This window comes from Trematomus bernacchii, unplaced genomic scaffold (assembly GCF_902827165.1).
Source record: "Trematomus bernacchii unplaced genomic scaffold, fTreBer1.1, whole genome shotgun sequence".
Lineage (NCBI taxonomy): Eukaryota > Metazoa > Chordata > Actinopteri > Perciformes > Nototheniidae > Trematomus > Trematomus bernacchii.
Window position 1 is genome coordinate 338,843 of NW_022987646.1, and position 26,015 is coordinate 364,857.

The 26,015-nt window shown below is 41.9% G+C and overlaps 2 protein-coding genes across 8 annotated transcripts in view; one reads left to right on the plus strand and one right to left on the minus strand.

Annotated features, from left to right (window-relative positions):
- Nucleotides 1-439: 439 nt before the first annotated feature.
- Nucleotides 440-24,674, plus strand: LOC117485501 (putative methyltransferase NSUN7). Its single transcript, XM_034134058.1, has 13 exons — nucleotides 440-641; nucleotides 1,596-1,973; nucleotides 7,344-7,402; nucleotides 9,954-10,084; nucleotides 10,170-10,322; nucleotides 10,948-11,131; nucleotides 12,007-12,241; nucleotides 12,775-12,918; nucleotides 13,534-13,635; nucleotides 16,064-16,199; nucleotides 17,075-17,198; nucleotides 22,753-22,993; nucleotides 23,222-24,674. The coding sequence occupies exons 2-13, from the start codon at nucleotides 1,625-1,627 to the stop codon at nucleotides 23,593-23,595; spliced, it is 2,232 nt and encodes a 743-aa protein (XP_033989949.1). The 5' UTR covers nucleotides 440-641; nucleotides 1,596-1,624; the 3' UTR covers nucleotides 23,596-24,674.
- LOC117485500 (amyloid-beta A4 precursor protein-binding family B member 2) overlaps nucleotides 23,963-26,015 on the minus strand; it is a 34,323-nt gene continuing 32,270 nt past the window's right edge. For all 7 annotated transcript variants that reach the window (XM_034134053.1, XM_034134054.1, XM_034134051.1 and 4 more), the window contains one exon: nucleotides 23,963-25,774. In XM_034134053.1, the coding sequence (XP_033989944.1) occupies nucleotides 25,586-25,774 (189 nt within the window). In that variant the 3' untranslated portion in view covers nucleotides 23,963-25,585. The remainder of the gene's footprint in view (nucleotides 25,775-26,015) is intronic.

Genomic DNA, 26,015 nt, shown 5'->3' on the forward strand with positions numbered 1-26,015 from the left:
ATATAGGCCTACATGGCCAACCTTGCACCCAACTACCATAGCAATAATCTCATTTTTATCTCAATTTCCTTCATGGTCCATGTGTTTTGAAACAGCAGCTGCATGCCATCTGCAACTGATTTAGTTTGATGTATTATTACTGTCCACCATTTATTGTCTTTAGCTCTGGTTTGACACAATGCTCTGTAAACAGATAGACACAGAGGACATCCTGTGTTTTGAGAGAGATTCATTTTTGGATCCGTGAAGAACAGGACCTTAAAATTAACATGTTGTTGCCATGGTGACGGAAACACGCTAATCCAAAATCTTCCACAATGTTTACGGACATTTAGAAACGTTGGGTTTAAGTGGAAACACTACGCTCTTTAACTAAAGACTTAAAACACTTTCCTTTACCAGAAACACATTCAAATAAAGATAGGAGCGGTGGGGATCGGTCACATCGGTGGAGACGCCCATCGCCTCCTAACGGATCTGATTTATAACTAGTGGGGATTTATTGGCAGTTAAAACTCTGCGTTGAGTCAAGGTTAACAGAAGGACCAACAGTAGAACTAACGGTTCATACTTCAATATGAAGAGCCCAGGATACCTGGAATATATCTACTGGGGGGAAAAGAGGATCCTCTTCTCATAAGGTAAACGGATTGACACGGGAATATTGCCTTGGTCGCCACTGCTATCGTCAGCCTGGTTACCTTTAAGCAATGCCGTGGTTAGTTAGCTACTTAAGCTAAGTTTAACTAACCATTCCGAGTTAGCTAACGGAACCACAGTTATATTTAGTTCCTAAAAGTTCAGCCAGGTGTATATTTAATAACTAACTAACCCATGTCACAACATTTACTTAGGTGTTTGACGTTAACTTACTTACCTAGTCAAAATGTCATGCAACCTTGTTAACCAACAGGACATCCTTGCTAAAATAAACAAAGTAAATAACTGAAAATAGACTGTTATTGATGATAAACAGTGTTGAAGAAGTACTCATATCCCTTAGGTAAAGTGCAAATACTATGGTCTTAAAAGACTCCACTATAAGTAAAAGGTGTGATTTTAAAATGATTAAAGTACAAATGTATTAACATCAAAATGTACTAAAAGAACCAAAAGTAAAAATACTAATTATGCACAAAGACACGTTTCAGAATAATATAAAGTACAGAAGTATTAGCAGCTAAATACACTTCAAGTATCAAAAGTAAAAATAGTCGTTATGCAGAATGGATATTTTCACAGTATTTTATTATAATAGTTATAATATTATCCTGTTTTTCATGCATGCAAAAGCATTTTAGTGTTGTAGTTAGAAATGATGGTGATTAGTAGTACAGTATTGCATTATATCATATCAGCATATCATGTGTTGTTGTATGTGTACAATTAGAAGTATAATGCATAATGTTAAATACTTAAGTAGAGTACAACTATGTCAAAAAAGTACTTAAGTGCAATCCTTGAGTAAATGTATTTAGTTACTTTGTGATCAATCAAAAATGTATACCAAGGTTATAAATGTTAGCGTTGAGTGTAGACTATTTATCTGGATGCATAATTTTTTTTCGTTTCTTGATTTCTTGGTGTATTTTCAGGTGGAAGGGAGAAAAAAGTATAGGAGAAGATGGTGAGAAATAAACATATTGGAGGGCGGCTCAATCGCTCTTCCACGGGCAAGAACCAAAAGGCTGGCTCCCAGATTTCAAGCAGCAAGGACCTGACACCTCCAGATAAACCAGCCGAAGGTGACATCCCAGCTAATTCTCCCGAGCTCCAGACCACCAGCCAAGGTCAGCTGGGTTTTCCGGACAGAGTCTACCTGCTTGCATCATTCATCTTTCAGAATCACCACCTGGAGAAGCCCCCTGCCCAACGGTTGGTGAGTTATGGCAAAGGAAGAGGACTCTCCCTACCCAGAGTCAAAGATGAGGAGATGCGTACAGCCTACGAGCTGGCCTTCAATACACTGAAATGTGAGTTTGTAGATGACTGAAAGAGTGAAGTTTGTTGCATGTTTAAACTGTTTTTCCCTTTTACCGTCCATCTTTCTTTACTCTGTCAACATTGCAGGTATGTACAAACCAACACACTTTATAAACTTATATTGTGTTTTGGAGAACTTGTTCAGTGAGGACATCAGCTAAGAATGTTCAGCCCCATCTATGTTGATTCATTTCAAGATTCAATACCTTTTTACCATTTCAACATAGGTGATAGGTAAAGGTTTAGTGAACTCACAACAACCAAAGAGTCAGATGAAATCTGTGGTAAAAACAAGCTTTTATCACCTGAGGCAGCTATAGCCAAAGTAAAACCTTTTCTCTCCAGACAGCAGTTTGAGACAATAATCCACGCCTTTGTCACCACTCAGCTGGATTACTGTAACTCTCTCTACATGGGGGTCAGTGGGTCCTCCCTCGCTCGTCTGCAGCGGGTGCAAAATGCCGCAGCGGGTGCAAAATGCCGCAGCAAGGCTTTTAACTGGCACACGGAAATATGACCATTTCCCCCATTTTGGCTTCGCTCCACTGGCTGGCAATACATTTTAGGAATCATTTAAAAATCCTTTTGTTTACTTTTGAATCCCTAAATGGCATGACCCCACCATATCTTTCTGAGCTGCTACACCCTTACACGCCCAACCGCCCTCTCAGGTCAGCGGATCAACTGCTCCTGAACGTGCCCAGAACCAAGTCAAAGCTCAGAGGGGGCCGTTGCTTCTCTGTAGCGGCTCCCACACTGTGGAACGATCTGCCCCTGCACATCAGACAGGCTGCCACACTGCCTGCTTTTAAATCGCTTCTTAAAACCCACCTCTTCTCCTTAGCGTATTAACATCTTTTAGAGCGTTGCTTTTATTGCTTTTAAATTGTCTATTGTTTTTACTTGTACTTGTTTTATGGTGTGTGAGCTGAGCTGTGTTACTTTTTGTATGTTTTGTTTATTTGACTGTACAGCACTTTGGTCTGGAGGTTTAAAGTGCTATATAAATAAAGCTGTATTGTATTGTAACAAAACAAGATAAACCCACAATTGTACAGTTAACTTACCACCTTAGGACACAGAAATAAATTAAGTTATGATAAAAAATGAAAACAAGCATTCCCATCAGGTTGATAATTGCAAGTGAAGCCTATTTGATTCCAGGCAAACAAAGAGCCGTTTCACATCAGAATGAATAGCTCGGGGGACATTAATTGACAGGTAGAATTGGATATAGATAGATTGATGAAGGAAAAGTAGAAGAGAAAAAACGCTTGAATGACCAGGGGGAATTTAGAGTGAGTCTACAAATCAATCCAGCACATAATCTGTTATCTGGGACTCGGGTGGGGTCTGGGTGGCCGAAGTCACAGGGGTGTGTAATCACCATGGCGATAAGGTAGAAGAGCTGAGCCGACTGTCAGTGCAGGAAGCTGGCTGGAATCGATTTAATACGTTCTCAGTGGATAGAGAGGTCAGGTAGCAGGAACACCCTTGTGGCCACAAATGTTTTCTTTCCTTCCCACTATCTTTCCGATGGACTTAGAAAAGCCTCAGGCTTACATCCCACAATTAATGCAGATCACCTCAAATATCCATCATCGCTGGGCCAGGCTGCGGTAACCTGCAGTATCATTTATTCAGCTGTAGGTCACTCATTACAAGGTCAAATCAACTAGATTGCTAAGGATAAACTAATAAGAGAGAACTTCAAGATCATATTGCCAGGACATGGTTGTCATACATCACTATGTTCTTCTACCTATAAGAGTATGTATACATTATACAGACATGCGCTTATTTCAAAGACAAATATTCCCTGTCTTATCAGTGCTAGACTCATACAGTTCTTCTTCTTGGTCCCCCTCCCACATCTGACAGTTCTAGAATTAGTACATTTTAAAGCTTCAGCCACTATAGGGTACTGAAACAAGCTTTAACAGATTCGGAGCTTCGCATGTTATTGTTATAGCTTACAGGATAGGCAGATACCAGCACTGGTTACATGTATTGATCTTTACCTATTAGTTTTTTACATACACAACACTTCACAAAACAAAGTAGGAGTTATCCTTGGAATGAGGTTAAATCAGTTTATGTTTCTACTGTTGTTATCGCACAGCAAATCAATGGAACATCTTTTGATTTTGATCATAGAGACTATAGAGATCGTTGATCACATCGCATGATCACATAAGTATTTTGGTCACATGTAAGATTCACTTGCGCTGGCTGTGTGGGGAAATTGGGTGCTGATGAAATGAACAGCCTGGAAGCCAATGTTAATCTCTCCTCCTCCTCCCACGAGCAGCCTGACTGCTGGGTGCAAAAAAAATGGATTTGCAAGTGACACACACCTATGCTGGCAGCCACACACATTATACACACACATACACACAAGACACATCATTTGTGCACTGCCTTGGAATGACTGATGCAAAATTGAGCTGAGGTCAGTTGTTCACCTGAGGAAGAAATGCTTGAGCAGCGAAAACAAGCAGAGCAAAATGCCAATGAGCTCTGGTATTGATCGTGTGATTATAACTCTTATTTGCTTAAAACAAAAAAGACCCTCAGTAAGCTCCACACCACTGGCTGAGGACACAGACTTGACCGTTGCTGTAATTTATTGTCAATACTAAAAAATGGAGCGGAAGTTAGAGCTGATGTTTTCCCTGGTGTCTTGGATGTGGCATTTTGTAGACAAAGACGTAGCAGAAGTCTGCCAAATGAGAAATATTAGCAGTCAAGTCGTTTCGCCTTCTCTTCCCTGTCTCCAATAACTTCATTTGTTCTCTTTTTTATATCTTCAGGGCTTTGGTATCTTTGACCTCTTTTAAAAATCCTGTTGTGAGTGACTGTGCTTGATCACTGACCTAGAGGCAGTTTATGTTGTCAAGGTTTCATTTCCTGTTGATTTGTTTCCCCTTGTGTTCTTCAGGGCCTGAGGGTGATGTGCGGTTGTTATGAAGCTATGTTAAGTTATTTTTGAGTGAACATTTACTGGCAAAAGTAGTTGACCTTGTTGCTGGCCATGAGAGCGCCCCCCCCTCCTCCTCCCTCTCTCTCCCGTCTCCACTGCTACTCCTCTGAGTATTTCTGCCTCATTGTCCATACTGTCCAGCTGGGCTGCCAGACGCCCTTGTCAGATGACAGTGGCTGCTGTATTGTCTGTGTGCAACTATAAAGATTCTTTGGACCACTTTGTGTTGGATTTAGAGCATAAGAGACCAGAAAGACATTTTTGTCCTTGACCACAGTCAGAACAGCAAACACCAGTTTGGCACAGCACATTTAGAATAAAAGCAGGTGCATAATATGTAAGATAGATTTGCCATTGAGTCCAAAGGTGACTTTAAGGCACGTACCCTTTTTTTGGTAAGGTCCTTTGTTAGATTAATGTGCAATCTGGTGCACTGATGCGGAACATGGTGAGACAGAAACCTGGCCAGGAGAAGTGGAGTCTGCATTCAGGTCAGGCTCTTTCACTGAGGATTTGTTTGACTGCAGTCAACATCAGTCACTGCTCATTGTGGAATACCTGGAAGCCACACAACATCAACACTGAACTAGTGGCTCTTGCTGGTTTAGGATTCAAGCTTTTTCTTGTCAGAATAATTATAATTTGTTTTTATTTTATGTCAAATTCTAGAGTTAGGACTTCTGTGTTTTACTCGAACTACTGTGTGTGCTTTAAAGCATGCAGGAAGAGTGTGACCATCTACAGACCCAGCCATCGGGGGCTCTCTCAGGGGTCTGAGCCTCTCTGTTGTGCACTGAGTGTGTATCTCTTCTGGGCTTATCTTAAAGGCCTTCTGCAGTAATAGCCACTATTGAAAACCCCATTGACCTGAACCTGCTAAAACTGATACCACTTCTGATGAGGTGCATTTGTTTCCTCACTTAAAGATAAGCTCTATTTCACACATGCAAACGTTTGTGTGTGTTTGTCCTGACCTACACACTCTCTTCGCCAGCATGCATTTGGCTGAGACCCAGGGTACAGTTTGGCATGATTTGAGATGTTGTGATAAGTTAACAGCAGTGTCTGTGGTTTCCATGGTGTCTCAGCGTACAGGCTGGGCTCAACTCATTTTTGCAGTTTAAGAGGTTTGTCTGTCAGGAATAAGAATGAACCAAGAAGGAAACCACGCGTGTGGTGCACAAACAAAGTGCACCAGCATATTGATGTTGAAACCCTGGGTTCTTGCAACTAACTCAAACACATGCACCTCATTACCGTCTTTTATTTACCTCTCTGCAGTAACAAAAAGGCTTTATTTCAACCTCACTAGAAACACATTAGCGAAATTATCTTTTTGCCCATTTCCAGTGTGTAATGAGCAAACACTGTACCCGCAGAGGGGCTTTGGAAGAAGCGGTTTTTAAAATCCTGACGTGGTAAATTGGATAATGTTGCCAGATCTCCATCTCCCTCATGTTTTAAAGGGAAGCCTACTGTTCACAGATGGGATTGGAAGGGATAAGTCTGTGTGTGACTTCAGAGAAAAAGCATCCTGTAGGCTAGACAGAAGGATGCTGCCTTTATGATATGACAGCCATATACAGATCCAATAGGCAGCTCAAAACCTCTAAAATTGTATAGTGTACTTTCCCGATTTCATACAGAAGGCCACAGACAGATTAGATTAAGATACATTGGTGTAGTAAGGACGAAAAGGTAATATCCCAAAGATTCTACACGCGATGTCCTGTTTGTTTATAATATAAAAATGGATGATAAGACAGTCATGTTTGTCAATCAAGTCACCAGTTCATGTCGAATAAAATAAAGAAGATAACAAGTCATACAAACATAGGCACGATATAGTCGGGTTTGACATAAATGCTTGCCTGTTATGTTTGACTTGTGTATTACCTCAGATATCTTTATTGTCACAAGTACCTCAATTACCCACAGCCCACAACAGACACACACCCCACCACAGACAAAAGAAATGAAAGAAATGAGGCGAATGAAAATTAAGAATAACTCTAATTAAGCGTAAAATAAGCGTTTAATCACGGCAAATTAAACCCCCCATCTAATTAAATTATCCGTTTAGATGAAATGTGGGGTGCCTCTAGGAGCCTCTCTTGCTCTTGGTTCTAATCTATTTTCTCCATTTTTTTCTAGACACGTTCACATCATTAGATATAGATTTGTCCTCTGTAGCATATTACCAGTAATGGATAGTACTTATTTCTTCTGCCTTATTTCAGGATAATTAGACATTGATATAAAAGATGGCCCAGATATGCATCGTAATTACTCAGACACATAATTAGTAATGGAAATCCCTATCATCGCATTCCCATGCTGCCTAATCACTTCTATATCACTTTACATTTCTGCACAGATCAAGAGCTGCTGGAGGACATCATGATTGACAGCTGCTTTTACCTCACTCAGCCAATGGTAAGTCAGTACATTTGGAGCAATGTATTTTAATACAGCAATACTTTAAGGCAAGTAAACATGTTTAATCCATTGGTGTATTTATTTATATTTCATTTATACATCCTTTTGATTCTGGGAATAGCTAGACACTTTGTTTGCAGCGTTGTTTACCTCGAGCTGTTTTTCTGAACCCTTTTGCTCACAATCCTTTGACAGTGCTTTAACTCAGTGCTCTCCAATATTCATGACCCGCTGTTATACTCCACATACCCTTTGTTCTTTTCTCTAGACCTCTAATCAGTAGCAGTAATATTGACGTATTGCACTGATATTCTCCTTTCATCCACTCACAAAGCACCTCGTGTCTTTCATATTCCCTTCCCTAATCAATGACAAATTGCTCCCTTGGAGTAACACATCTGAAAGGTACTTTGAGGCAGAATATTCCTGGCCTTGTCTTTATTACCTTTGTCAAGCAAACCCCCCATAATAAGGGATGAAATCAGAATGCAGTAGCAACCCAGGGGCACTGTGTTTGGATGATGTTGCTTCTGAGTGTATTCTGCACAGTGTGTATCCTACATGTGTCCCTAGAACCAGTGTGCTGAATGTTATTAGCGATTCGAAGTCTGTGCTGCGTAGTCATACAAAAAGAATCCCGGCACAGCACCCTACCTGCGGCTGTTAGGCAGGAGATGAACGTTCTGCTTCTTCAATGAAAAAGCATCCTCTGGAGGAGATTGGCATGTACTTTTGCCCTACTTTATTTTTCAATCCACATAAAAAGAAGTTGTGAAAGAGGAGGCTGCTTCTCAGACTGTCTGGATGGTGATAAAAACATGCACAGACCTAGTTTGTGTGCACGTAGCGGATAAAAGGATAGAAGAGTCATGAACGCAAGAATGTGATGCTGAAGTTGTTAACCAGAAAACCGATCTGTCTTGGAGTGTACAGACTGTAGACAGCCAATGTCTACTTCAGATGGAAACATACACACACACACACATTACTTTGCAAAGCAACCTGCCCCCTCCCACACACACTCACACTGTAGCCTTGTGAAATATGGCCCCGTGTGAAATGAATGGGTCTCCCTATGTGTTGGTGGCAGGTCGTTACTCTGCATCCCTCGAGTGAGACAATAAAGCCCATACACAATGAGACAGACTTCAGCGCTCACATCTTACCTCCTTTTACACTGCTGGGCAATCTATAAAGTTTCACCTTGATGGAGAGAGCAGAAAGACGTGGGTGACGGGGATAGCATGCTGGAGAAAGGGGGGGGGTACAATGAGGATATTAAGAAGAAAAAAAAGAATGAAAAATGAAGTTATAGATAGACCTGCATGCTGAGAGAGCCTGAGGCGCCTTTGATCAGAATTGAATGAGAAAATGAAGCCTTAATCCTTTGGAGGACGGAAATGAGTGACATTGTAGATGTGAGGCAAACCTATTAGGTACACTGGTACTTTTCACATGAAATAGCCATAGCGACATTATGTAAAAAGGCTATATTAGATTTTAACTATGTCTACATTCTTCTGGGCAATTTTACCATCTATTATTAAGCACTTTAGCTTTAGCACTAACTTTGTTTTCAAATCCATGTCATGGTCATTTCATTCAATTGAAAATAAGTCTAAATAAAGTGAGGCATCTTCATTTCTTATTTCATAGCAGGCCTCAGCACAGCAGCATGTTTACTGGAGACCTGTTTTCCATGGGGTGCTGTTGCCAGGAAACGTAATGACTGGGAGGTCCCCACACCCATGGGGTTTAACCTTGGTAAAGGACAAGTGGAACTTAAGGCAGAGGGGATGAGGTGAGAGAAAGGAAAAGTGGAGCGCCACACTCCCGTCTCTGGAAACGCCTTTCCCCAAAAATTGAAATTGAAAGCCTCCGGAATGAATATAAGCATTGACTATTCCTTCGCTGCAGCAGAACCCTTGTAGCGTTCCTGTTCTCGGCCCATTAGCCCGTAGTGAGAATGTTTTCAAGCTGTTGCTGCTGCGGAACAACCATCTGCCACTAATGCGGCTGGTGCCCTCTCCCACCCTTAGGGACAGAAAGGTGGAGTGAGAGAGAGAAAGACATAGAGATGGGGGAGAGAGAGAGAGAGAGACAGGGGAGAGCGCTGAATGGATTGAGATAATGCAGAGGAGGAGATGGAGAGACATTACTTAGCTTCCTCCTATGTTTAATTAAGTGGCAGCAGTGGGGTCATGGCAGGACATCTGTAAGCTACGGTGTTATACTGACTAGTGTGTGTGGATATATACGTCTCCAAATGAATACAAATAATGAGAATCACAGCACTGTGCACCTCATTAGGTAACCACAAACAAATTACACTATTAACCAATGTCAAGCTGTGTTGGTTTTATGCACATTTTGATGTTCTTGTACCTTATCTGCAACTGATCTTTGAGGTCTGACCATCCACTTATTAAATTCTTGTGTCTCAGTTATCTTAGGAAAAATCTGATTTGTTATATTATGCAGCTTCTCGACTCTCTTGTTGAAACAGAAGTCACCAATCAACCATACTTTATTTCTTCTCGTGCTCTAGCCAGATGATCAGATGTGCCTTGTTGCCATCATGCTCTACGACTTCCAGGACAGAAAGTTTCTCCCAAGGGAACGTCAACGGGACAGCGAGATTGAACAGGAAGTCAGAGATGTGGAGAAGTACCTCCTTAGGTAAGATATGAAAAACAACACAGGGAATAAAGAACCCAAACTTGGAGTGGATTTACTAAAGGTATAGAGTGTGTGTTGGACGCAGGTTTAAAACCAAGCTGGCAGCCTCTCTGGCGCGCTGCAGGATCAAACATGATCTCCTGTCCATCGAGTGTATCCTGCCGGAGAGTTTGAAGACGAAGCAGGAGAGATCAAGCAGCCTTCCACTCTACGCATGGGTCAACACGCTGGAGAGCAGGTAAGCTGAGCACACTCAAACACACACACCTCGCCAGAGCAGATTACACACACCTGTACTGTACATGCACACCTGTACATAAACCCAGGAATGCACTGTAAGCATATAAAGTGTGTGTAAGCATGTCCACACACACACACACACACACACACCTGCATCTACTCGGAGACCTTTAAGTTGGGGTGCTGTCCAATGTTTTATGGGCTAGGTGCACAGCTGACATCCAATTAAACCACTGGACAGTGTGTGTGAGCGTGTGTGTGTGTCTGTGTGTGTGGTCCAGTGTGTGTTCTCTCAGGCGCCCCGACTGATTCAGTTAGGTGTAAATCCTGCTGCTGTGGACAGATTCAATCAGCAACAACCCTCAGCCAGCTGTAGGACTGTAAAGGTCACCTGTTGGGACTAGTGGTGTGTGTATGTGTGTGTGTGTGTGTGCGCATGTGTGTATTTGAATGGCTTTTACAACACATTTTACTGCTAAAGTCTTTTAAAAGGCCACACAGCAATTCTACGCTCTATTATTATCCATAATGACAGTCTTCCTCTCTCTTCCACCTCTCACCTTCTTCCCTCCTTCCCTCTCTTGGGCTTCCACTAATCTCCTCTCCTCTGTCCTCTCCTACAGCCTTGATGAGGTCCAAAGTGTGCTGAAGAGTGCGGGATTCTCACAGGTGAAATCGATCGGTCAGCTGGAGGGCGAGACCTTCTGCCAGGATCCCCACTGTGGGGATATACTGGTGTTCCCTGCTCAGCTCAAAGCTCAGCTGTCCACCACCAAGCTGCTTAGCAACCACAAACTCATCATCCAGGTACAAGCTTCACAGAGAGGAGGCATCTGACAAGACCCCCCCCCCCCCCCCCCCCCCCCCCCCCTCTCTGCAGATTTGATATGGCTGTGGGAATCTGTTCAGCACCATCAATCTCCTGTGATATTATGGACTTGCTCAAATTGATCATAACAATGACCCCTAATGCCAACTAAGATTAGTTTTCTCAGATACAAATATTTCACATTAGTTCCTCTCATCGGGCCATTCCTCACTTTGATTCATAAAGAATCCTCCAGTCCGGGAGGGGGAGAGCGGTATCATCATTTATTTTCTACTCCATTAAAGTCAAGCTTGCATGCAAACTGTAAGCCGCGCACAGCACCACAACACAATTAAATCATACAAATATTCCACACCCCTGCCTAATTAATAACCTCTCCCTCTCTATTAGATTTTCTCTCCTCTAGTTTCTCTCTGTTCAAATGTCCTTGTTCTTCTCCACCCTGGATTGTCTTTCTTCACAAACCAACCATAAGGATATTAACTGATGAAACTCAAGCCAGCCCGGTGGTCCCACAGGGAATCATTCAATACTATTTCCAGAAGGGACCCCACTGTTTGAAGGACATCTTTGTTGTAATCTGACTGATCTGTTACTCTCAGCATTTCTCTGTATTCCTCCCCTTGCCTCCCCTCCGTACCTGCTTTGCAACAGCTGTTCCACGCTCCCTCACCCCTCTCATCTATTCCCACCTCAATTCCATTTACAACTTTCATACAGAGCACCTCTCCTATCTCCTATCTCCTATCTTAATCTGTGTCTCCTTTTGCAGAGTGTTGCCGCTGTGCAGAAAACCTGAATGTAGACATATTATGCTGACGGTCTCTAATGCTTTCACTCATTGTGTCTGTAGGATAAGTCCTGCAGCCTGGGCCCACAGGCCGTGTGCTCCCTGCTGCCAGAAGAAGGAGATGTTCTTATGTTGGGATGCTTCTCCGCCCTCACCGTCTCCCACACTGCCTCCCTGGTTGCGGAGAAACGTAAAGGAGTTGGCAGCAACCGGCCCACAGTCTACGTTTGTGTCAGTGACCGTACAGACGCTCAGAGGGAGGAGCTGCAGCAGGCCGTCACCGCCATGGGCTGCAGGAGTACGGAAAACATGTGTCCATGAATGCAGCATCTGTTTGTGTCTTTGTTTTCTTCACTCCGAAGCTCTTTATTCAGTGTCCTTTACGTCAATGAAAGACACAATGAGAAACGGGATATGCTTTTTTCAGCAATGTTTACTCTGTCAAATGATTATATTTGATACATTTTGTCAGGCTTTTTAAAGACCAAATGCATCAAATATTTGGGGTATTTAGACGGCGAGTCTTGGTTAAATCATTGTTAGTTTCAAATGCTCACAAGCATGCTCTAAAACCAATGTATTCTGATATCCTGAGCTGAATGTAAATATAATATGCGAATGGTTGCTGCATCTCAGCGACTGTAGTCATTAGAGAAACAATAAAGCGCGTATTACACAGCTGACAATGCAATAATTGCAAAAGATGCCTTCAGGCACGGTATTTTACTATGAATAAATAGACACTGTAAATAGACTTTAAGCATTGAGAACATTTTTGTTGTTGTTGTTATTATGCGGGTTATCAGTAAACTCTATGCACATTCTGCTCAGATGTGAAGCTGATACCAGAGGTCTTCCAGTCTTTGAACAACGATGACAAGCGACTGCAGAAGGTGCGCGTCATCCTGCTGACCCCAAAGTGCTCTGTGTCTGCAGTCAGCAACCCGGTGGACTTCATACTGCAAGAGAATGGAGGTACATAGTGATCTGTACACATTTCAGAAATACATGTAGTCATTTAGTGTACATAACATCCTGGTGTGTATGGCTGAAATAGAACAGAGGCACAAACAGTTGTATAAGATGCTGTGTTCAGTGCACTCACAACGGTTAATACTTCAAAACAATAAACACACCAATTAATATTGAATGCAAGTTATGCAAATTCATAACCCTATTCATCTCTTATTACTACTCCAACACACTTAAAAAGGTCTGTTTCAAAAAGTAAATAAGTAATGCAAAAACGATTTAAAGTTATTTTAAAGTTTTAGTGCAGCCGCATTTATTGATAAGCATTAACATTAATTTATCAATACTTTTTCTGTTTAATCAGAAGATGAATTTCTATGTTTTTCAAACTTCTATTTGCGCGTTTTATAGTTGTGTTTAATCAAGTTTTGAAAATACTTGTTGACCATCCACACACAAAGCTTTCAGTCTGCAAACTGAACCCTTTAGCGAACCTTTCAAAGCATCCCTTTCATCTACATATATGGATATCAATTATATTATACTTTCACAAAAATGACCCGTTCTAATGCTCACCAAACTCCACGCTAATAAAACGGAGATTCTGCTCTTCCTCAGACACAGAACTGCTGCAGGACTTATCTCAGGGCTCGATCGCCCCGAGCAGACTGCAAGCTCTGGTGGCCCAGCAGAGGAAGGATATTGATCATGCCTTGAAGTGTGAGTGTCGAAACACCTGCTCTGATGTTGACATGCACACATGTGAGCTCAGGCCTCTCACACCTATCTGACACAATGGAGCTTATCCTTCCTAATGATCTAATCTGGTACGCCATTAGACTGAAGCCTGTGGGATCCCTGGGAGGTCGTCTGAGTCTTAATTAGGAATGTTGCTCTGTGCCAGTCAGCAACAATCTCCTGCAGCATCCCTCGCTTATTTTAAGCCACTGATAAGTTATTATGCCTAGTATTAAAAACATTCTATAGAACAGTATATGACAGAGGGACCTCATATAAAAGTGGTGCAGGAACGAGTCCTAAAACCCGGAGGTGAGTTAGCATTTGACCACTTCCGGTTCCCTCGTCTCTGAGTCAACGGGTTATTTGAACTAGTTTTTGGAAAATAGCTGGAAATAAGGTCTGTGGTTGACACAAATTGAAGAGACAGATCACGTGTTATTCTACGACATTAAATACATCAGCAGTGACCCCACTGGTGATTTTTGAAGAGTTTACGTGTCTGAAAAACGATGGTTGTTAACAAGTGGCTGAATAGGACTACAGAAGTTGTACGTCATTACGCCGAACACGTAACACTCCCGCTAAGTGTGTTTTCCCTGTTCTGCTTGAAAGCAAGTACCTGCGCTCTTGCAAACTGTTAAAACAAACGCTTCAACTTGCACAATTTTGAATATGTATTTTTGAATATCGATCTTAAAGGTAGGGTAGGTAAGTTTGAGAAACCAGCTCGAGATCGCTAGAATTTGAAAATACACAACCGGAGAAAATCTGCCACTTCCTTATAGAGCCCCTCCTCCAACACACACAAACGCGCACATGACCAATGAGGGCACGAGATAAGTTTGTGCACAGATGGAAGGCTGACAGGGAGGTAGGCCATCCAGTTATTTTAGCCGGGCCGGCTAAAATGATTGGTCGTGCTTTTTTACAGTATTACGGCTTCCACAGATGACATTTTTTTATGGATTTTTTGTCAAAGCACTTAAGATATTCATTGCTATCGGGATGTTAAGAGCATTCCATGGAATATAACAAAAAGTGTATCTCGAGCCGGTTTCTCAAACTTACCTACCCTACCTTTAAGTTGGCGTGACGTTGAAGTCATGCGACCCTGCTGTACTTTGCTGTAGTTCGTTGATAGCATAGCGTTAGCATTTTGCTTCTGGCGATTAGATTTATGATTAGAAAATTATAAAAGTAGGGTAGACATGTGGAGATTATCCGGCTGAACAAAACGTGCATTTATCAAACAGGTTCGTTTTCCACTAATCTTATTTTTTACAATATTCCAAAATCCTATGGAGAAATCCCATTGCTTTTTTTGTCGAGGGAGCCCATGCGCAGCTTATTTCGGGGTCGGCCTACAAAAATACGTCATCACTGCACCGCTCTATTGCTAAGTAACATAATGCCGATTCTCTGCAGGTGTCACAGTCAAGTCTTTTTCTCTTTGTTATTTTATATGCTGCATTTGATGGTATTCTAAGGCATGTAGCTGCGTTCATGATGTTCCCTCATTAGCTGCAGTCCATCTTGTATTCAGCGCTCCTCTCTCCGTGTTGGTCATGTTCATCGAGCAGTTGGAGTCTGTCTGTTAGGGGCTATGAAAAGCAGCTCCTCGAATCACACTGCCATCGATCAGCCCTCTTCTACGTTGTAGCCCGTGTAGATACTTTCTAATAGGAGTGTTAATTAATGATGGGTGTGTATCGAGTGCTTTGGCTTGGTTGAGTCGATGGTTTCGTTTCACCGACTCTAGATAAGCACACGCACAGACAGACGCTCACACACGCTTTTAACACACCTCTAAAGCCTTTTACGGGTGTGTTTTCGGGACGTCTGAAGAGTCAAATGTTTCTCCCTCAGTCGTCTCGTCTTTATGACTGAGTTCCGCTTCCTTAGAGGTGATATTTCACATTTAGTTTGGTACCGATTTGCCACATCTGAGCAGGTTTTATTTCTTATCAGCTTGGCGCTAATTGTTTCTCTCTGGCTATAATTAGTGAGCATAAAAAAGAAATCTAATTACCAATAGCTCTACAAATCTACAAGCCAGCAGCAGTTGGATAAAATGAGCCACGTATATACACATAGGGTACTGAGGAATTAATTTTCATTCCTTCAAAGGGCGCTTGATGAGCAGGATGGCTCAGCTGGAATAATCCCATTTAATTGTCATTCATAAGAGAGGAAAATGCTTATTGCCTGAATATGTGTTGGTTTTTCTGCTTCTATTGGACATATTATAAGTAGGATGTTGTTATAATGTCAATCAAGCATCTTTATTTCACTGTATTGGTTTTATTTGTCACATATCTTCAGATTTAAAGTGCAAAACACAGATAATTTAAAGAACTATCTACATAATACATGCCAAATGTTGATGTCATGCTTATGTTTCGTTTAGTTCCGAGGGTTTTGTCAGTGGTGTACTCAACCTGTTCATCATACAAAGAGGAGAATGAAGAGGTAGTGAGCAGAGCACTGGAGCACGCCAAGGCCCGCTCAGAGCAGGAGGGGGAACCCAAACAAGCAAACTTCAGGTCAGCCTCCAGTCTCTGTACCCCAGTACCCCCCCGGTGCCCTCTCTGCTTCTGTTCCTGTCGTTGTCTTTCTGTGTCTGTTTGCCTCGCTGTCTGTCAGCCTGCTGGGTTGTTTGTCTGTTTCCCTCCAGACACGCTTCTGTCAAAGTTTCAGCTCATCTCATGCTGGAACTCAGGGAGGAAAAATAATCAAAGGGGCTATTTTATGTCTCTAAAAGCTGTGAGAAAGCAGGAGAAAAACATTGTTCAGACAGCTTCTCTTTTCAAAGACGTTCTTTATGTGTGGGGTTTAAAGAACCTACGACTTGTTGAACTTTACCACTCCTGTAGATCTGATTGTACCAAGTCTTACTCCTTTTCCTACTGAAAGCTGGCCTGGTGTTCAGCCAACGCCGAATAAATAAAACATAATTCATATTATTGTTATGCATCACTCTGTCTTTGCTAAGATAACCAAACACACCATACAGTATAAAGCAAAGCATGTCAAATAAATAGTGCATTTACTTGAATACATTACATTTCATTTCATTTGATTTACAATAAGGGGAAAAACCATAAAGATTCAAACTCCGAATAACTAGGAAAGTGCAGATATATTCACTTCAAGCAAGTCATACCATTTTAAGTGCTGGTGAATTAGTTACACAGCTTAAATTAGCTTTGTTTTCTCAAAAATATATTGCCAAGGTACAATTGAAACAGATGCGTTTTCAGTTTGCTACGGAGGATATGCAGAGTTTCTGCTGTCCTGATGTCAATGAGGAGCTCATTCCAACATCTAGGAGCCAGGATGTGTTTTTGAGGGCTACCTGGGTCCCACAGTGTGTTTTTGTGCAGTGTATTTTCCCGTTTTGTATGTGTTTTTTCTCTAGGCTTTCTCCATCCCCGTTCAGTATTCCTGACGATGCAGCGGGCCCAGAGGAAACAGAGCCCTTCTTCATGTTGGAGCCCTCAGAACAGAGCAATGGCTGCTTTCTGGCTGTTCTCAGTAAAGAGGTAAGCATATCTTTAACAGAAACCTCACAGAGAAAGGCTGAGGTACTGACAAAGAAAGGATGTTCTCTCAACACTAGACTTATCTACCTCAAGATGTCAAGGGTCAATTCAGCATTTTAATCTTTGATTAAGTGACCACAATATGACCATCAGAAAGGAGGAGTGATGCAGGAATCATAGTGTGTGGACCTCAGACTGCATCGATTTGGGTCACTTTGAAAGCAAAGTGTAAAAAGATTGGTGACAAAACTGACAGAGGGGCGGGATTTAGAGAAGAAGTGCCAATTACAAATCAGTCAACGGACAGCGCCATTGGTCTAGAGCAGGGCTCTCCAACACGTCGATCGCGAGCTACCGGTAGCTCGCGGGCAGCTTTTCAGTAGCTCGCCGCTCGATTATTGATTATAGCGTAGTAAGGTTGCTTATTGATTTTTCGGCCGCGGCTGGACAATAACGTTTTTTTATTTTAGAATTTTTTCTGTCACACGAATATCAAATGGTCGGTGACGCAGAGATCAAGGAACAGACGTGACAGCAGCACAGCGACAACACACACGGAGCAGTCTGCTTTCTCCACCAGCACCAGTCCAGAACTAACAGCAGAATGACCCGCTCTGAATCAGGCCCTGTCGCTGCGCGTCAGAGACACACAGGGAGGGATTTGTGTTTTTTGAAAAACACTCGTTATCGTCATGTCAGGTTTTTGGTGGATTTAATCAAGTCTTGGATTGCAGAGTATGAATGTCCTCTTGCTATTTTCAGTTGATAAATACTTGTGTAAAGTTTGTGAAGGCAGGAGGAAAGCTTCCGCGATCACCGTCTCCTCTCCGTTCCTCCAAACCCCGCCCCCTCCCTGAAAATAATGAGTGACAGGCTGATAGTGACCCGATAGAAACTTTATTATTCACTTAATCACTGATTGAGATATGATGAAGCTAACTTAATCTCATACATTCATGGGATTTATGTAACAGTAAGACAGAGAATGTAAGTGTGCACCCACATGCACTATTTTTGTTTTTATAATGCTATTGTAAATACTCCTGCTGTTTTCAGACTCAAGTCCTGTGTGTGATGCATTCAAGACATTCAGTGTCTTTTTTTTTAACAGAAGACTGTAGCTAGAAGCTGCAGCTAGACTGCAGAAGTATTAGTTTTTTGTTTTTGAGGATGGAACCATTTTCACACACAGATATAGGGAGGCTAGACCTATACAATTAATTTATTATGGTTTATAATTTAATGTCAAGACGAAGAAGAAGAAGAAAAAGATGGCTGAACAACTGTTCAGTGTCAATCCTGTGGAGATCTCCAAAATAATGTTCAGCTTAAGTCTCAGCAAAACTCACAACATTTCTGGAGCCTTGTAGACCCCGAAAACTATAGAACATTCACCAAGCAGCACTGAAAATGTCTGCTTTATTTGGTTCTGTTCTACATACCTTTGTGAAGCAGCTTTTTCTGACATGAATGAAATCTAAATACAGAACAAGACCAACTGATGAACATTTAAATGACTCTATTCTATGACTCCAGCATACACCTCTATGGTGGACTGCATGCAGTGCCATTCATCTCACTAACAAAAGAGTGAAATGCTTGTAAGGTGGTGATTAAGGACACTTATGTGAATGTTCAGTGATGTACTTATTATGTGGGCCATAATAATATGTGAGAAATCTTCGTTTTCTTGGACCTTATTTTTGATAAGCTTTAGGTATTGCAATTTCACACGTGTACAAAAGTATAGCTTAATTCAACTGATGAGGGCTATGTGAATAAATGTAAGCGATGTGATGCAAGTAGCTCTTGGCCACTTTCATTTTTTGAAAGTAGCTCTCAGATGAAGAAAGGTTGGAGACCCCTGGTCTAGAGCTACTGCTGCTATGGCTCTCAGGCAGTGAGACAAACAAAGAGACAAGCAGGGAACACTTTAGCTTGATTAGCATTTAGCTCAGCAAGCCGCCTGGTCTTACATTAGCCCTGGACCTGACCTTTCTGGTGTGTCATTTGGCTGACTGCTATATTTTTCAGTGAAAGTGTTTTCACTGACTCACTCATCCGTTATGTCTGCTGAAGAACTAACTCGTCCTTCACTTTCGTACTTGAGTCCTGAAAATCCCCCCGGCGGTTGGCTCTGTCATAAAACACCCAGGTGTGGACAGAACGGAGACAGAGGGACAGAGGTTTGATAAGTGAGCCCTGAGACAAGAGTGGGAAATATGATCAAGCAGTTACAATGCGCTATCTATCAAAAACTATTTATCCACTAGGAAACGTATTGTCGAAAAGGAGACAGAGATAAGGATGTCTTTTTGTTTGGGCAGAAAGGGTAAGGCGATTTGGGAACCAGAACACAGAAGTTGAGATCAGGTCAAAAGGAGCGGGCTGTGACAGGTACTTGGTCAAACCCCTAACCAGAAAAAAGTGAAGAACAAAAAAAAAGCTGCTAGAATAAAAACTAGAATGTTGGGTCTCAAACGCAGGCGACTTCTTCGAGTGTAATCTGCCACCGAGAGAGAAAGATGAATTGGAAAAAAAGCTTTAGAAATAGAAATCAATAGAAGGAGGATGAGATGAGAGGAGTGAGGGGGGGAGGTTTGCTTTAGAGCAGAGAGAGAGCAGTCTTACCAAAAAAAGAACAACAAGTACAATCCACTTTTTTGTTTGAATGAATGAAACTCAGAAATGAGACACAATAGAAGTGTCTTTAACGGGTTTGACTTTATTGTAGCAATGTAGTTTCTAAAATGAGCTTCCTCATACATTTTGTGACTCTTTTATGAACATATTTCATTGGAAAGCACTCTGTCTCCGGCTTTATTGTTTTGTCATGTGACAAGTCTCTCTCGCAGTTTTCTTATTTTAGCCAAACTCAATCTCTTTTCCCTTTTAACACCTCTGGTTAACCCTCTCTCCTCCTCTGGACAAGTCTGTTTGACCGGGCTTCCCCACATCCTCATAATCAACAAAACAGCCACGTTTACGACACGCTCCGTCACAATATTTAATATGCTCTTATGCTTTTGATTCCTGCGCAGGGTTATTAAGCCATCTCACTCCCACTGGGTGTGACGGAGCGCTCTCGCACTGTGTGTCTGTTGCTTTCGGGCCATTCATCATGTTTTATACCTCCGCAGACAGGAATGAAAAGATAATCAAACTGCTGTAATGGCGCCTCAAACTGGATTTTTTTTCTCCCTACCTACAATAAACTCAGCTAATCAAAAGTTATTGTGGCACTTTGAAAAGCGCCATAAAAATGGCAATTATATAAGTGTTTGAATGCTGTCTGGCTAACATCGACTGTCATAGTGGTAACAGTAAAATTATTTATGAGCTCTCAGAAACAGCTGGAAATGATGAAGAGTCAAATAATGTGTTTCTGGCCTTATTTCCAGAGAAAGTAGACTCTCTTCTTAAAGTTCCCAAACTCTGAATTATGAATTTCAACCAAATTCATAAAGGATTCAGAACCCAATACTTCCATTTTGATTTGTTACATCCACCGAGACTGGACTGTTATTCATGGAACTTAGTGAAAGGGTGTAGCATGGGCCAAGGAAGGAGCAGAACTGAAACATGGGGGCGAAAACTCAACCTATTTTTTACTTTCATTAACATTGCAATATACGGCATGGCAGTGATCTGCGCTCTGAGTGCCCTCCAGATTTCTTCAGGCTACACTGTGGCAGCTAAGTTTGGCAAAGTCTAGAAGGAAATGAGAGATTTGCAGAGTATGGCATAGTTGGTTAGTGGAGATGGGGAGGAAGTGCAGGGGTAAGGGGGAAGAAAGGGAGGCGAGGGAGGCAAGGGAGAGTGTCTGTTGAATAATTCAGCGGCCCCTGTCTGTATGAGTTAGCTTCAATGAAGTTCAGAGCGTCCACCAAAGACTGCATTACAGTGGAGCTTCTGAAGCCTGTTTACCTGTGTGTACAGAGTGTATCAACACAAATAACTACATCCATATTCTGCAAAATGCACTGGTACCAGAGTTCCCGTTAGCCGGTAATTACCGGACAATGACCGGTAAAATATGCTGAAGTCCGGCAAATCTAAATCTCTCCGGTCAAAATGTCCGGTCAAAATAATTTTCCCTTAGCGCAATACCGCATCAGTTGCGCCACTTATGTGACAGACAAGAATAGTATGTGACAGACAAAAGAGTATGTGACAGACAAAAATTGTCAATTCTAATGTCTAACACTTAATGTGGAGAAAGAGATGTCCTGTATGGGTTGATTGTGCGTTGATCTGTTGGTAATGCCTCGGGGTTCCGGTGGGCATGTAAACAAATGCATAATGCTGCGCTATACTTTGTGGCCTCATCCGGTTGCATAGCGACGCTTATTGTTTAGGTGTCTTTTAACAAGCAGGTAGTCATATCATTAGCTAGAACTAGCTAGATCTGATCGATATGGACATAAATGCGAGTAAAGTCTAATCTGACAGGAGAGAGAGATCGGCTGCTGCTGACGAGTCGACACGCAGCTCTGCATGATCCCCTGCAGCGGCGAGCAGAGCAAAACACACTTCAGGTTAGAAAATCACACGTAGCTATTTTAATTACCTCTCAAACTACCTAACTAGTTATAGATATGTTTAGTTTTACTGTCGGGTCACTCATTACTGGATCCGCGAGCTGCATGATACTGACGGGCTGTCAGGAGAAGGAGAGAGCGCTCCGTTTATTATTCCCGCGTTTTTGTAAATTACTGTACACTTTTGAATAATGTAGTTAATCTACTATAATTAGTTTGTTTAATGTCGAATCATATCAATTTGTTTTAAAGCTCAATAAATAACAAAGAAGACCTTTAACCGGCACTTATCTAATTTTGTCCGGAAGATTTCAACTTTAACGGACATGTTGACCGGCAAAAAAATATTCTAACGGGAACTCTGACTGGTACACCTACCAGCATGCACATCTGCCTGTGTACATAAAAGTACAGCTTACACAAACATATATATGCATTAAATTAAATTAGGAGCAAGCACTTAAAAACAAGATACACACATAAACCCACACAGGCTGCATGTCCCCGTAGTGTACACTGCGCTTGTGAATAATTCAGGCGTTGAGGAGAGCAGGAGCTGCTGTGTGGTCTGCTGAGACAGCAGGTGACCCTGCAGCCAGCAGCAAGGACACGGTGGCTCTGCTCTTCTCCTTTAACAATATAACATGTGTTGTGCAGCAGCAATAACATTTATTCAAATGTGTTCGGCAAGGTAAACACATTTATTTTTAGTATAACCATTAATTATTGATACATATTCTCCTTAGTGCCTAAACTATTTGAATAAATGATAAAGGTACTTTTTAGGGCAGATAAATCCTTGTGTCAGCATACAGTTCTCTTATGATGCCACCAGATGTCTTATTAGAAGAACAATGTTAATGACATTTGAGGTTTTGGTTAGTGAGGTCTTATTGCTGTATGCTTTAGTAAACAAAATGTTTCATTCATTAATACGTTTTGAACCTTAAAAAGATTAGGTCACGTCAAAATAAAAACAAAAAACATTGCTTTTGTCTTTTACTTTCCAACAGCCTGAGCCAGTGGTCAAAGAGGCCCCACAGGACGTGATTGTCAGAGCAAATGCTAAAGGCATACTGGAAAGGATCGGCACCAAAAAAGAACATCACGGACACACCAACAGGATGAAAAAAACAAGCCATGTTCCCAACTCTCAGCCTCAGTTCTCTGCTGTAAAGAACCAGGAGACCAAGGGCAGCAACAGCACTAGTTTGTGTGGAAAGGAGTTTACTAACAGGCGGCCGTCACTGCAAGGTGAGCGAGGTTACTGCATATCTTAAGTCAGTTGTATTATGAAACAGAAACATTGAGCTACTTTTAGCTACATGTTTATATCATTATGAGAGTGGTATCAATCTTATTCCAATTCGCAGCAAAATACTGATAGGCCTTTTAATAAAATAAAAAAGTGGAACAAACAGGGAATTTGGTCCTAAAATGTGCTCATTTACAACATTTTTTCTCATTTGTTTTGTCCTTCAGGAAAAGCCAACGCAATGCGCGTGCAGGTCTCAAAGAACACCGGGTCCAGCTCCTTCTCTTCCACCAAACCAGGAAACATCACACCCAAAAGAAGCCTCTCCCCAATATTGGACATCCCAACTTCTTCCCCCAGGACGCATTCGGCAACTCCCCCCACCCCCCCTCCTCCGACCCCAGCGGTCCGTACCCGCAGACCCCCCCAGGAGCCGCTGAAGCCCGTGGTGCTCGTCCTGCCCACCATTCATTTCCCCAGCTTCTTTCCAGCTCATCCCAACTACAACAAGTGGAGGGACCCCGCCCAGAGCGCCCCCCTGTCCCGTTCCAGTGGGGGTCTCTCCAAGGATGCTATGGTCAAATCCCGGCCTCTGTTTTGAGCTCAGAAACAGAAATATAAAAAAGTATTGAGAATGAACTTTTGTGCCAAATGCTTACTTATCCAAAGTCACTAGCATTCAAATCGAACACAAGCATACACACAATGTTGTTGATCTGCCAAATTACAAAGAACATGTGAAACGTCTCCTTGAACGCTTTCTAGAGCCATTAATACTTCTCATTACCGCAATGTCATTTTTATAGTGTCTTTGTGTGCCTTAACGAAACAACCTGCCACGGTCAGAATATAATCAGATTGCGTATATTAATAAGGCTCGGACGATGTCACTACGTGATGAATAGCTTTTACATAGAGCTCCACTGACCCGAGAATTAAAAGGACGTACTCAAGAAGCTACTCTTTTCTTTTTGGTAATGCATTTATTGTCACAACAGATTACATTTACATGGTGTCGAGATGAGTGAAGAACAGAACTGAAATGATTTAGAGCATCTTTCTCTTTGTGTGTGTGTGTGTCTTTTCCATTCAGATCGAACTGCATTCCCAGAGTTCATGTGGAGTGCAGGTTGTAGCCACGAGCTACAGACGCAGTGTGACAGCAGACTCTTTCTCCTACTGCTGTATGTGCGCATGTGTGTGTGTGTGTGTTTTTTCTTTGTGAGTGGGAGTAGACTGGCTGGATTTACAGAGGAAGAGAGAATAAAGTGAACCCTTACACAGATTACCCTTGGGAAATATTTGATAACACTGCCACTCGTCTGCCTAAGTCAAAGCCTGGATCTGGGTTTCCCTGCTACCACATACTGTAAGTCTTAGGTGTATGCATAAAGATTCCTGAGGAAATGTTAAGTTTGACAAAGCAATGTAACATTCTTGAACATTAAAAACTTACTTTCTTTATAATTGATGCAAAAACTTACAATCTTAACTAATTAAAAGCTTCAAAATACATTACAAATGATTACATTTGGTTTGCTGATTTATGTATCCATCAGTAATGGAAAGCAACATGTGTTGACTTACAATCTTTAAATGTGATTCTGTAAATTGAGCTGAGAGTAACCTTTTACTCAGGTATGGGTCAGAAAAAGGCCAAATAAAAAATCCAGTCATGGTCAAATTAAGATGAGTTGTGCTAAGAGCATCGTGTGTTTTACCACTCTTCTTACGAGACCTTTTTTAACTCATTAGCTTAAAACAATACCCCATCAAGAAAACATGCAAAATCAAAACCCACATCTGTCTCATTTCCTGTCACCAACATCTCATCTGTCCCTCATATCTACACGTTTTGTGCCCTAAATGTTCTCTTCCTACATACAATCATTTACATACACTTCATTATTACAATCATTTCAATCATCCTCGCGGGGATGTGTGTTTTAAGTCTGACGCACATCGAAGGGACAACATATTTCAATGCCGTTTGGTGGAATGGAGCGTGTTGGCAGGTCTTGGTTTCTTTTCTTCTTTTAAAATCCCTAGACAGCATGTCGACATCTTTTCTGTCCTAGAAGGCTCCCGTGGTTTGGTGTCTCAGGCGTCCAGTCGAATGCTCTTACTGTGCTGATGGATGTTTTTACATTGAGAGACATAGCATGAAAGAAAATGGAGGGCACCGATGAGTGGTTCCATAAACCTTTTCTTAATAGAAATGTTATCTTTTTCTTATTTTCTAATCCTGATCCGTGTTTGTCGAGTGTTTTAATTCGTTTTCCATCACCAAATCCACATACAGTGAGGGCATATGAAGCCAGCAGGTGGTTTACACATAGACACAGCAGCGGTCAAAGGTCAAAGGTCGATCACTGACACCAGCTTTTTAATTCCTCCTCACGAATCAGGAGTTTTCTTGTAATCTTTTTAAATATTATCAGGCGGACTGAAGGATTGTTCTTCTCCTTCATCTGCGGTGGTGTTTGTTAACATGTATGTACATCGTTGGTTACCATGGCTGGTACTGATTAGGTGTTGTCGTGGCGACAGTGTGTGAGTGGCGTCCAGGTGTGCAGTTGCCACGGTGACGGTCATTGCTGGGGGAGTTCTGAGGGCTGTTTCTTGGTTTTCAGAGTGTCTATGAGAGACAGGACGCCCCGCTTCACGCTGGTGGTCACCCGGCGGGTCACTGAGTCCGCAGAGGGCGAAGAGGAGGAGGAGGAGGAGGAGCCGGCGCGTTGGGGGGGCGGCCGAGCCACCAGACACTTCTGATACCGCAGCTGAGGAAGAGGAGAAGAAGAGTCTTCATCACTTGGGTTTTAAGGAGAAAAACGTTTACCCATTTGTGCCCAAAGACTATATTTAGCATGAAAAGGAAAAATGCAAATGCGTTCTGATTGATATAAAGAACATAATGTTCTTAGATACCAAGCGCTTCATTTAGTAGCTTGATGTTTCTGAGATACATCAATTGTTCTTATCATACTCTATTTAGTCTTTTGGCACCGTTTTTCCTGAAAT

Coding starts and splice junctions, on each gene's coding strand:
- LOC117485501 (XM_034134058.1), top strand. CDS start 1,625: ATGGTGAGAAATAAACATATTGGAGGGCGGCTCAATCGCTCTTCCACG. Junction 1,974..7,343: donor GGCCTTCAATACACTGAAAT/GTGAGTTTGTAG, acceptor ATTTCTGCACAG/ATCAAGAGCTGCTGGAGGAC. Junction 7,403..9,953: donor TTTACCTCACTCAGCCAATG/GTAAGTCAGTAC, acceptor CTCGTGCTCTAG/CCAGATGATCAGATGTGCCT.